The sequence below is a fragment of the Dunckerocampus dactyliophorus genome, chromosome 19 (assembly GCF_027744805.1).
Source record: "Dunckerocampus dactyliophorus isolate RoL2022-P2 chromosome 19, RoL_Ddac_1.1, whole genome shotgun sequence".
NCBI lineage: Eukaryota > Metazoa > Chordata > Actinopteri > Syngnathiformes > Syngnathidae > Dunckerocampus > Dunckerocampus dactyliophorus.
The window spans coordinates 19,863,428-19,877,180 of NC_072837.1; the positions used below are offsets into that span (position 1 = coordinate 19,863,428).

General features: G+C 46.8%; 1 protein-coding gene across 3 annotated transcripts in view; it reads right to left on the minus strand.

Moving 5' to 3' along the window:
* The window catches only part of LOC129172081 (1-phosphatidylinositol 4,5-bisphosphate phosphodiesterase beta-1), a 124,658-nt gene that overhangs the window by 87,137 nt on the left and 23,768 nt on the right, over positions 1-13,753 (minus strand). For all 3 annotated transcript variants that reach the window (XM_054761451.1, XM_054761452.1, XM_054761453.1), the window contains exon 3: positions 11,247-11,315. In XM_054761451.1, coding sequence (XP_054617426.1) covers positions 11,247-11,315 — 69 coding nt within the window. The remainder of the gene's footprint in view (positions 1-11,246; positions 11,316-13,753) is intronic.

Genomic DNA, 13,753 nt, shown 5'->3' on the forward strand with positions numbered 1-13,753 from the left:
ATAAGAGTGCTATGTTGTGTTAAGATGCGTAATCAGCGCTGCGCCAACAATGAACTCCTTATCTCTCAACACCTGATCCCAAAACAGCACAACCTCCAACAGAAACATACGCCTTTAAAGAACCAAATTCAAACTACATTGCACAAGCGCTCAGTCTATCAAACACCGCTTTGCTTTTGCTTTAGCTTGTTCTGGTTTAAGAGAAGACAATGATCATTTGGGTGGCAGTGGCTTTGCAGGTAGAGCAGCTCGTCCACAAATCGGAAGGTTTGTCATAGTCAGTCGTTTTGTCCCTTTGCAAGACACTTGACCCACCTTGCCTCCCGTGCTGCCCACACTGGTGTATGAATGGGAATGAATGTTTGGTGGTGGTCCAAGAGGCCGTAGGCACGAATTGGCAGCCATGTTTCTGTCAGACTACCCCAGGGCAGTAATCTACTACAGATGTACTGTAGATTACCACCATCACTGTGTGACTGATGAGTGAAAGAATAATGGCCTCACTTCACTGTGAAACGCTTTGGATGCCTGGAGAAGCGCTATAAAATATAATCCATTATTATTATTATTATTATTATTATTATTTATAGTTATTTATTGATAGTTAAATGTACCTCTATGATATCACAAAGGTTTTATCACCATTACAGCTTGACTCTGGAACCCTCGCCGCTTCACTCTATTTTTTTTTTTTATTTTTATTTTTTTTGACGTGTATGGCAGGAACTCTGTTGAAGATACTGGAAATTTTAACTATTTTGGTGCTTTCCTGACTACATTTCATGAACACAAGATCAGGGCTGCTGGCTGAATCCCCCATCTGAATCCCTTTAACTTGGGTCTTGGTTAAACATGTATTTAGAAGGAGGAAAACACATTTTCTATGTCTTGTATGTCTTCTTTTCTCTTACTATGGCTCCTATATTGAGTACTTGGAGTGTAAAAATGACTATTAGGGTGTTATTTCATGTCTATAGGGCTCTAATAATGTTAGAATGTGTATTTAGGTGGTAAACAGGTTTTCTATGTCTTATTTTCTCTTATTATGTCTACTATATTAGGTAATAGGAGTGTAAAGGCGACTATAGGGGTGTTATTTCATGTCTAGAGGGCTCTAATAATGTTATAAAAGTGTATTTAGAAGGTGGTAAACATGTTTTCTATGTCTTATATACCTTATTTTCTCTTATTATGTCTACTATATTGGGTAATAGGAGGGTAAAGGTGAACACAGGGGTGTTATTTCATGTCTAGAAGGCTCTAATAATGTTAAAAAGTGTATTTAGAAGGTGGTAAACACTTCCCGGTCCCCGACTACCTCCTCCAGCTCCACTGGGAGGACACCAAGGCGTTCCCAGGCCCGCTGTGAGACATAATCCCTCCAGCGTGTCCTCGGTCTTCCCCGGGGCCTTCTCCCGGCTGGGCATGCCCGAAACACTTCACCAGGGAGGCGTCCAGGAGGCATCCGGACTAGATGCCCGAGCCACCTCAGCTGGCTCCTCTCCATGTGAAGGAGCAGCGGCTCTACTCTGAGCTCCTCCCGGATAACCAAGCTCCTCACCCTGTCTCTTAGGGTGAGTCCCACTACCCTACAAAGAAAACTCATTTCAGCCGCTTGTATCCACGATCTCGTTCTTTCGGTCATGACCCAAAGCTCATGACCATAGGTGAGGGTGGGAACATAGATCGAACGGTAAATTGATAGCTTTGCCTTCCGGCTCAGCTCTCTCTTCACCACGACGGTCCGGTACAGCGACCGCATTACTGCAGACGCTGCGCCGATCCACCTATCGACCTCACGCTCCAACCTTCCCTCACTCGTGAACAAGACCCCGAGATACTTGAACTCCTCCACCTGGGGCAGGACCTCATTCCCAACCCGGAGGGAGCAATCCACCCTTTTCCGACTGAGAACCATGGACTCAGATTTGGAGGTGCTGAGTCTCATCCCAGAAGCTTCACACTCAGATGCAAACCGTCCCAGTAAACGCTGCAGGTCACAGCCCGATGAGGCCATCAGGACCACATCGTCTGCAAATAGCAGAGATGAGATCCTAGTGCCCCCGAACTGGACTCCCTCGACACCTTGGCTGCGCCTAGAAATTCTGTCCATGAAAATTATGAACAGAATCGGTGACAAAGGGCAGCCTTGGCGGAGGCCAACGTTCACCAAAAACAGGATTGACTTACTACTGGCAATGCCAACCAGTTTCCTGCTCCGATTGTACAAGGACTGAATGGCACGTAGTAGCGCGCCAACAATCTCATACTCCCGGAGCACCCCCCACAGGACACCGCGAGGGACACGGTCAAATGCCTTTTCCAGGTCCACAAAGCACATGTAGACCGGTTGGGCAAACTCCCAAGTACCCTCCAGTACCCTTTGCAAGGGTGTAGAGCTGGTCCAGTGTTCCGCGGCCAGGACGAAAACCACATTGCACCTCCTGTAGCCGAGGTTCGACTAACGGTCGTACCCTTCTCTCCAGCACCCTGGAATAGACTTTCCCAGGGAGGCTGAGGAGTGTGATCCCCCTATAGTTGGAACACAACCTCCGGTCACACTTCTTGAAAAGGGGGACCACCACGCCAGTCTGCCAATCCAGAGGTACTGTTCCTGACTTCCACGCAATGTTGAAGAGACGTGTCAGCCAAGACAGTCCCTCAACATCCAGAGCCTTGAGGAATTCAGGGCGAAACTCGTCCACCCACGGTGCTTTGCCACTGGGGAGCGTTTTGACTACCCCAGATACCTCAGCCACGGTGATGGAACTGTCCGCGTTTGTGTCCTCAGTCTCTGCTTCCTCTATGGAAGGTATGTCAGTGGGATTGAGAAGGGCCTCAAAGTATTCCTTCCACCGCCCAATTACAGTCAAACCTGTCTTAGCGGCCACCTTTATAGAACAGCCACCTGCCTATAGCAGCCACTGAAAAATCCCCCGCAGAAAATGTACATGTTATAGACCTTGTGTATAGCAGTCACCCGTCCAACGCGGGTGACGCTACAATAAAAAAAAAACATACGCTAGCATGCATGCGGCAGCGGGAGCAAAACTGAGTTGGGTTGTACTTAATTGAAGTATTTTAGAATGTACTCACTTTATTTTTCATCAATCCTCATCCACAAATCCATCAACGTCCTCATCTTCTGTATTCGACACAAAAAAAGCCGTCTTCTTTTCCGTTCGCTACTAGTCTGTTAACTTGTCAGTGTTATTCAGCTCCGAAGCAAAGAAGGAAACTTCTCCTGTTGCTTCTGCCAACTTTATTTATTGAACGCGGCCACCAGACAGCAGCTCAGAACACACACACATCTCTCAGCATCGTCTCTCCTTCCTGCTTGCCCACAAGGCAAAGGTTAAACAAGCCCCACTACATAGCTGTCCAGCCAATGCCTGTAAGAAATGACACCGTTTATTTCCTGGTGTGCACTGGTCAATACTGTAATGCCGCTTGTTGTGGGGAAGGAGAGACTCACGTCGCCGATGCATTTTAATGGCTTTATTAACAGCGGATTGTTCTGTGGGTGGTGGATATATTCTATCAGTTTCTCATTAAGCCTCTAGCTTCCTTTTAGTACGTAAAAACCTTGGCTATGATTGCACTACATTGTCATGTAGACCTACAAAGTACACTTGGAAGAACAAGAGGTGAATAAATGTATTGCAACTGATGTGAAACTGATGAGGGGTAGGATTAAATAAGATTTGCTTCTTCCTACTCCTTTTTGGACATGCAAAATTGTGAATTGTACTATGTGATGTGCTACTGTTTGACTCATGCATGTTCAGGATGAATTAAAACCATGAACCATGATAATAACAAGCCTAGTAGTGCTGTACAACTTTTATTCGCAGTCCGCAGTGCCCTCTACTGGTCAACATTATTGTTATTAGTTTTTTCCCTTTTTAAAATTTTTTTTTCCTCGACTGGTCAACATTCAAACTGGACGCCAACCTGTCTATAGAGGCAACCTGTCTATAGCGGCCACTTTAGCAGACTCCCTCTAGTGGCCGCTATAGACAAGTTTGACTGGATATCCTCAGTCGAGGTCACTGCTTCCCCTTTCTGAGGCGCCAAACTTCTTCGATGCTGACTGAAAGTCGTGTTCCATAGCCTCACCGAACTCCTCCCACACCCGAGTTTTTGCCTCGACCACCGCCGAAGCCTTGTGCCGCTTGGCCTGCCGGTACCTATCAGCTGCTTCAGGAGTCCCACAAGCCATCCATGCTCGATAGGACTACTTCTTCAGCTTGACGGCAGCCCTGACCTCTGGTGTACACCATCGGGTTCGGGGCTTACCGGCACGACAGGCACCGACCACCTTGCGGCCGCAGCTCCGATCGGCTGCCTCAGCAATTGAGGCACGGAATAGAGCCCATTCGGACTCAATATCCTCGTCCTCCCCCGGGATGCAGGCGAAGCTCTGCCGGAGGTGAGAGCTGAAGACTCGACAAACAGGAGACTCTGCCAAACGTTCCCCGCACACCCTCACTACACGTTTGGGTCTCCCGGGTCTGTTCGGCATCCTCCCACGCCATCTAATCCAACTCATCACCAGGTGGTGATCAGTTGACAGCTCAGCCCCTCTCTTTACCAGCGTGTCCAGAACATGCAGACGCAGGTCTGATGATACGACTACAAAGTCGATCATAGACCTGCGGCCTAGGGTGTCCTAGTGCCATGTGCACTTGTGGACATCCTTATGTTGGAACATGGTGTTTGTGATGGACAAACTGTGGTTCGCACAGAAGTCCAACAACATCACACCGCACGGGTTCAGATCGGGGAGGCCGTTCCTCCCAATCACGCCCCTCCAGGTCACACTGTCATTGCCCACATGGGCGTTGAAGTCTCCCAGCAAAACGACGGATTCACCAGTTGGGGTAGCACCCCTCTGATGGACTCCAAGAAGGCTGGGTACTCTGAACTGCCGTTCGGCGCGTACACACAAACGACAGTCAGGACCCTTTCCCCAACCCGAAGGCGTAGGGAAATGACCCTCTCATTAACCGGGGATGACTCCAACACAGAGGCACTGAGCCAGGGGGATATTAATAAGCCCACACCAGCTCGCCGCCTCTTCCCAGCAGCAACTCCAGAGTAGAACAAGGTCCAGCCCCTCTCGAGGAGTTTGGATCCAGAATCCAAACTGTGGGTCAAGGTGAGTGCGACTATATCTAGTCGGAATGTCTCAACCTCTCTCACAAATTCAGGCTCCTTCCCCGCCAGAGAAGTGATGGTCCATGTCCCAAGAACCAGATTTCGACCAGACCTCGACCGCCACCCAAAGCACAATGCACCGGACCCTTATAGTTGCCCCCGCAGGTGGTGGGTCTACGGGGAGGAGATCCCATGTGGCTTGTTCGGGCTGAGCCTGCCCAGGCCCCACGGGGAGAGCCCGACCACCAGGCGCTCGCCTACGAGCCCCTCCCTCAGGCCTGGCTCCAGGGTGAGGCCCCGGTATCCCACGTCCGGGCGAGGTGCTGTCTCTCCTCAAGTGTTTCTTCATAGAGATCTTCTGAATCACTCTTGGTCTGGCCCTTCACCCAGGACCTGTTTGCCTTGGGAGACCCTACCAGGGGCATATAGCCCCAGACAACATACTGTAGCTCCTAGGATCACTCGGGCACACAAACCCCTCCACCACGGTAAGGTGGTGATGCACGGAAGGGTCTTATATATCTTATTTTCTCTTATTATGTCTACTATATTGGGTAATAGGAGGGTAAAAGTGAATACAGGGGTGTTATTTCATGTCTAGAGGGTTCTAATAATGTTAAAAAGTGTATTTAGAAGGTAAGGTAAACATGTTTTTGAGACTCTCACTACCAGAATACTCCATTTATAAATAAGGAATCCTACTTTGCAGAAATTCACTTATCACGGTCGGGTCTGGAACCAGTGAACCGCCATAAACGAGGGATTCAGGTGTTTCTATTTCCATGGCCTCCAGCTACGAGAACAATGGTTTTGAAACCATGACAGATTGTGTTCAACTTTCCAACTGGTGTCCCGTGTAGCACTCTCTGCTGCGTCCCACAGGCTTATTATTAAGCAGATGTTGTCAGCGTCAAGGAGCCACCGTGATGACGGCCTGCTGGTCTTTCCCCGGATCCTGTTACACCGCTGGCGGGCGGGGGACACACAATCTGTGCCGTATTTAGCAGCAGTCTTCTGGGTTGCAAGCTAAGTCGTGGTCCGCTTGGATTCTGTGTGGAGTGTGTAGGCGGGATGGCAATCAGCCACACGGGACAGCCATGGAGGACATCTCTGGAAGTGACCATTCTGTGTCAGCTCCGCCCCTTTGTGCTTTTTGAAATGCACAAACTAACAAAAGTGTTGGAAAAGAGGCTTTAGTGAAGCTTTGGAGAGCAAACACTAGCGCCTGCTCCAAAATGAAACACACAGAAGCCCTAAAAATAACCGCAGAAAAGAAACAATGCATCCGTCCTACACGTCCCTGTCTCTCGGCGATGTGTGTTTGTCATCTCCGCCACTGACTCGGGGATCTGCCCGTCGCACAAAGCCTGCCAGGCTGTCGTTCTGACAAGCGGCCAATCTAATCAGCGTGAATGACGGCCGGGCGGACACATGCTAATTATCATCTGATGCTGCGTCTTTGTTATTCCGCTCACCTGCACATCTCTTCTTGTGCATCCTCTCCACGTTGCTGTGCATGACCCGAGAGCGAGGTCAGCGGAGGTCAGATGAGCCGCCCGCATGCCCCCCACATATCAAGAGCGAAAAGTGAAGGAAAGGAAAGAAAGGAATTCATAAAAGGCAAGACCGAGCAGACTTTTCATTACGTGCCGCCTGTTGAGTGCGATTGTGCTAATATTGCTCTGCAAGCACTCAGAAGCCATGTTGGTTTGGTGCAAATGAAGCTGAAGGAAGACATGTAAAAACTATACACCAGTATTGAAGAAAGAAAATGACGAACAATCTCTGTCTCTATCCCCCCCCCCCCCCCCCCCCCACACACACACAGAAAGCAATGATACATCACCGCTATTGATCAGCATTATTGATTATTTTTTCCATCTCAACGCAGCATTTTTAACGCTGATTTGATGCAGCCCTGTGGGTTAGGGGCATTAAAAACATGGCTACACTTAATGATATAGCCTGTTCTCATGGGAATTTATAGGATTAGTGGAGTTCTTTCAGGATGTTTTCATCATTTTTTTCAATTGAATTCAATTTTATATTTGGTGGATGTGAAAGGGACACCAATGCTTCTAAAACAGTTGACTTCTATTTTTCACAATACTGCACCATTTTTACAATAATACTACACGATATAATAACATAATGATTCTAATCAATAAAACAGCAAATAAAATCATTTGAATACATGAACATGTAGCACAGGCCTTGAAGGCGATAGATTGGAATGGACATCATAGCAAATAGTGTTCATGAACGATAGCTTAGCTTCATTTCCGAAGAGGAGAAAGAGAAAGAAAACCACTAAAGGTGATCTGGCTCACCGAGGAATGCAGAAAATGAATGAAGACGAGGGATGAACTCCTTCAAAAATCACTTGAAACTGGAGTAGCTGCTAGAGGTAACATTAGTAGATGAACTGATGAAAGAACGGAACAAGGCCGAGGATTAGAAGTACAAATCAATCATGAACGTGTTACAGATCGTGTCACTGTGGCAACTCAATCAAATATGGTTTTCAAAAGTCAGTTGAAGAAATGACACAACTTTTTAAGTCATTTTAAAATGTGTCCTACCCGGTTAATGAGTCCTTCCCTGTCTTCACAATAGCCCAAATCAAGGAGTCCCATGCAGTGAGCTAAAAAGTTGAAAAGCTAAGGATGTGTTTGGTCTGGATGCACATTTTATAAAGAAGCACAGGGATTCCTCGATATGTCCAGTCATTATATTGCCTGTTATATCTACAATTATTGAAAAATGGCTCACAAAACTATTGCTAAGTCATCTAAATAAGAGTAAGAACCATTTGCATGCTATGCAGTTTGGTTTTCGTTCTAATTATTCAACTGAAACAGCAATCGATGTTTTTCTAGAAAAAGTGAAATGGTCCTTAGATACCAGTCCTTTTGTTAAAGAGGGCGTTTGATACGGTTGACCATCACACACTATTGTCTAGATTGACTACATTTAATTTCTCTGAACAAGCAATCCTTTGGATGAAATCATACCTGGAGAACAGAACTCGGTGTGTGTCCACCAGCGGTATCAAATCCCCATATTTGGACTGTCAAGCTGGAGTACCTCAAGGTTCCATACTTGGCCTTATTTTATCTTCATTATATGTTCATGATTTACCAAACATTTGCAAAGATTTCAATGCCGTATTATATGCAGACGATGCTGTCATCTTTACAAATGCAAAGTCGAACGTAGAAGCCTTGAAAAACATGACTAGAAATGACTAGATTTAGTAGGACATTACTAAATCATGTCTTTTACTGATCTCTAAAAACCGTCTGCATGTTATTTTCAAAACGACCAGCAACAAAGTCTTTCTGAAGGAAGATGAGCTCCAGTTTGTACATGAATTTAAATATCTTGGCGTTACTCTGGACTAATATTCACAATTTTAGGCAAGTCAGATCATCATCGCCAGAGAATGCTGCTCTAATGTTTCTGTATTCCGTTTTGAATACTGTTTTACTAACTGGTCACTGACAAGCTGGACTAACTTTAAAATGAACAGAATCACTCTTTAAAAAGGCCTTGAAAGTGTTTGACAGAAAATGGTTATGGTTTCATCATTGTTTCATTCTCCAGAACACAATATTCTTACTTTCCACAATTATAGAAATGTAAACTAGCCTGTTCAGTGTCTCGGCTTTGAAATGGACTCGCTCCACCACCCCTAGGTGGGTTGATTAAGATGAAATGCGCTGTGAATGGAAAGGTACCGAGAGCCCCCAGCAGAGGTGACTGTGTAATACCTTACAGACGCAAAACAGCTAGCCAACAGGTGTTATCTGTCAAAGGAACAGAAATGTGGAACAACATCCCAAGAGACTCTACTGGCCTCAGTTCATTTAAAACCCATCTCAAACAGAGTCTTACGACCAACCACATGTGTGACCCTTCATTTCACTACAACGTTTGATCTTATTGTACGTCGTTATTGTTTTATCTTATCTTTGTCACACACTTCCTTGTCTTGTTCTTTGACCTGCCAGGGACTACAGATGTAAAGTAGCCTTTGGGCTGATACTAGTTACACACCAACAAGTGTTTGGGAATATGCACTGTCCCTTTCAAAATAATACAAAAATATAAATAAATAAATGCAAATGAAAATAAGTAGGCCAACATGCTAAACACGAGGCCAACGTGCAGCCCAAACTGATTAATAACAATAATATGTAATAATACACACACTGAGGGTGTAGTTATCAACATTCTACAAAACTATGCAAGCAATTTCCATTTCAACATTTTGCTGCAAATCTGGATAAAATGCCCGTGAATGTTGTCATTCGCCCAAGTCATTGTAGTCTCACTCCATCTCAAGTGAACTGTTCAAGTCGTCTTGGAAGATGTTTCACATCTCGTCTGAGCAGGCTTCATCGGTTCATGCTCAACCACTACATGGAGCTGTCCTACCTAGTCGTCCTCCTTGGGTCATGCTCAACCACTACATGGAGCTATCCTATCTAGTCATCCTCATCAGTTCATGCTCTACCACTACATGGAGCTGTCCTATCTAGTCATCCTCATCGGTTCATGCTCAGAGACTAGATGACGCTGTTCTATCTAGTCTTCCTCATTGGTTCATGCTCAGCGAATAGATGGAGCTGTCCTATCTAGTCATCCTCATTGGTTTACGCTCAAGGACTAGATGGACCTGTCATATCTAGTCATCCTATCTGCTATGATGAGAGGCGAAACGTCTTCAAAGACAACCTGAACAATCCAGCTGGAAAAAATGATGCGATGGAAGGATGGCTGGAAGTGTAGATGGGTAGACAGGTAGACGGGTAGACGGGTAGACGGGTAGACAGGTAGACGGGTAGACGGGTGGAAGGGTTGACGGGTAGAAGGGTAGACGGGTTGAAGGGTAGACGGGTAGAAGGGTAGACAGGTAAACGGGTAGAAGGGTAGATGGGTAGACAGGTAGACGGGTAGACGGGTGGAAGGGTAGACGGGTAGAAGGTTAGACGGGTTGAAGGGTAGACGGGTAAACGGGTAGAAGGTTAGACGGGTAGAAGGGTAGACGGGTAGCCAGGTATACGGGTAGAAGGGTAGACGGGTAGAAGGGTAGACGGTTAGACAAGTAGAAGGGTAGACGGGTAGACGGGTAGAAGGGTAGACGGGAAGACGGGTAGAAGGGTAGATGGGTAGAAGGGTAGACCGGTAGACGGGTAGAAGGGTAGACGGGTAGCCAGGTAGACGGGTAGAAGGGTAGACGGGTAGCCAGGTAGACGGGTAGAAGGGTAGATGGGTAGACGGGTAGACGGGCATGGTCTATATGAAGCAGGAAGCAGCCTGCTAGCACATGGATGGACACAGGGAAGACAAATAGGGTACCTTAGTAAACATTGCCTTTGTACTTTACACACGTTTTCACTTTCCAAGCATGTTGACAACATCCTTGAGAGAAATAGAAGCTGTGAAAGACACACTTGAGTCGTCTGACCTCACATCCTCCATCTTCCTCTTCCTTCCCGGTGGTTCATCATCACGCCCTCAGGCAGCACATCCCACCAGCGCTGTCATTACAGTGCCGCCGTCCCGCCCGGTAATGGCTTTCCAACATTTTGGGGCCATCTCACCTGCCACGTGCGAGCCGTCACTCCGTCAGCTGCTTAGAAATGCATGAACCCTCACTCTCTCTCTCTCTCTCTGCGTGCCATCATTGCTGCGACCCCCGACCACCCCCCAGTTTGTGGATTTAAAGCGATGAAGAGCGACGCTGTTAGCAATATGCAATAACGCGGAGGGCGAAGTTGTCATGAACATTATGTGTGGAAGGACAGCCGATAAGGTTTGAGTTGTGGTTGTTGGTGCATTCTAACACCTCCGGGTTGTGTGCACGCAGAGTCTGCATTGTAATGAGTTGTTGTAAAGCCACAATGCAGCACACTGGCCTGCGTGGGCTTCAATTCATGCTCATCACTTCCAGTTCATCCTCACTGCCGTTGTCATGTCAACAATACAACCTTCCCCAAAGTCTTCCAAGCAGGAAAACAAAAAGAGTCAATGAGGGGATGCTTGATGAATTGTGAGGTGTGTGCTTTCTTTTGTCTTACCTTTGGTGTTTTGGTGCATTTTCCATTGCGGGCGTCTTTGATGTAGGCTATGTCCAGCAAGTCTGTCTCCTGCAAGAAAGGAGAAGCACATCAGCTTTGTAGCGACGGACGCAGCGTATCCCACCGGGCGTCCTCTGATTGTTTATGCTACCTTTGTACCCTAAATTCTCCAGTTGTGTTTTATAGGCTGCTTTATTTGTCATTTGACCTTTGTTTGTGTCTCCTCTAGAGCCCCCATTTCCTGTTGTGGGCCGAACCAGTTTCCATTCTTTTCGTTAGTTCCTATTTAGCCCCTCCCACGTGGCTTGTGGTTGCAGGATCGTACTTTTCATCTCAGACCTTGTGAGCAGACCTTTCCATGTGACACCCACTTTTTATGTCAGTGCTTTCTCTAATCGGAAGATCAAGAGTATCAATATTTTCATTTGAGAGTCGACTTCACAGCATCAAGAGCTGGTATTGGAAGTATCGATATTTCAGTAACTATCCGCACATACTCTCACATACGGGCAACGCACCATCGACTCGCTCGACACGCATGGAGCACGTGCAAAACATCTGAACGTGTGTTGGTTGTACTAATTACGTGTGCGGGGTGCACGTGTGGCGCAAGGGCGACGTACAAAAAAATTGACATTTTGTCCAAAACCTGACACCAGCAAAACGTATGACAGACACACGCTGGTCGTACGGACGACGTACGAAAAAACGTGCTTGTTGGACGTGACAAAGAACAAAAGGGCTTGAAAATCAGCCCTTTGTGCGTTTCTTGCACGTAGACCGGCCACTGGAGCCCCCATTAGCTGGTGTGACTTGGGCTTGAGGTCACAAAGATTGGCATTAACACCTCCTGATGCACAATAGAACCCAGTAGGCCTTGGAGGACGTCTGCGCTCAAATCAGAGCCAATCAGAGTGTTGCTGTTCTTTGGTGCTTTAGCAGTGCTGTCATGCCCAAATATAATAGTACATATTAGCACCTCTGTTCAACCTACAGGGCTGGGGGGGACTGGTCATTTCCAGGTAAATTAGGTACATAACCAGGATTTTCCCTGCCTTGGTGGAGGTCTTCACTTTTGATCTCATTTGATAGTGCAGGTGTACCTAATGTTGTGTCTGTAAGTGTGTATTGATCTGTGCAATGCGATGCACAGCACACACCACACACTACACACAACACACAACACACCACACACACATGCAATCACCCAGGATGTTCCTTTCCTCCGACTCCACAAGCCTTTATCAGCCTGGATTATCCCAGCCAACGAGAGGCGGGACGTGATGTGGAAAATGAGCTGCAGGGATCTCGCCGTCCGCTCTACAGACCGACGGCGCCGCGGGGAAAATTGCAAGCCAACTCTTTCCTTCTTATCTGCAAATCCATACCCGGCCGCTCCTCCAAGATGAGTTTTTTTCCCCTTAAGTTCAACATGTGATTTTTCTCCAGAGCAGGGTGTCGTTAAGTGGAAATGCACTGTAATAAAAGGACAAGGAAGAGGAGCGATGTGACGAGGGAAAGCAGCAGCGGCGCGGAGGAGCGCTGCTCCATGCAGCAGAGGTCATAAAAATAAAAGCATTGCCACTTTGCAGCGTGTCCCCCGTGGCCCTCCATAGCACACAAGCAAATAAAGGCTCTCTGCTCTGCTTGTAAAAAGACACGAGGTCTGCGCCGGGCATCAATTAGCTCGTCCTCGTTTGCACAGAGCCACCGCTTGAGTCAAAGGTTAACGCCCACGCCGGCGTTTAAAATGCCCACTTTTGAAGCCGCTTAGGAGGGACTGGGGTGCAGTGGTGGGGGGCATCGGGACTCGGCGCAGCTCTGTGAGTGGTAGTTGTGCAAAGAAGGGGGTGATTTCAGTTTCTCCTGAGATTGCTTCACCTAGTTACTTTGTTACCTCCGCCAAGCACAAGCACGGTGCGGGGGCTATGACTGTTTGTCTGTCTGAGTTGAAAATAACTTAAAAAGATTTGGATGAAAGTTTCAGGAATTGTCAAAAATGGGATACGGAAGAATTGATTACATTTTGGGGGTGATCCGGATCACCGTCTGGATCCAGAAATTTTTTTGAAAGGGTTCTTTAACATTGCGACATAGAACCATTTTCTGCCTTTGTGCATATAATGCCACAAAAATGGCCAGAGCACATGGAAAAAAAATACAGGACACGTTTCCAATAGGTTCTACAAATATCAAAGACTGATCCAGACTGTGGAATCATTCCGGATACTATGATCCACAATATGAAAACATAGGGAATTGGAATTTGGAATTGTCACCATAGGAAGACAACATATGAGGCTACAAAGATGCAACCAACACCATGTATGTCGCCAAGACACTGTGGAATCTGGATTTGTTGTATCCTTCAAAGCTATTGCGCTTGATCCAGAAGAAAACCACCATTACGGAAAATGGCCTTTTTGTGAATAACTACAGAACTAATATTGATATCATGATGAAGCCAATTGCTAATGCTATGTTTTCATGGGCAAGGAATATAAATA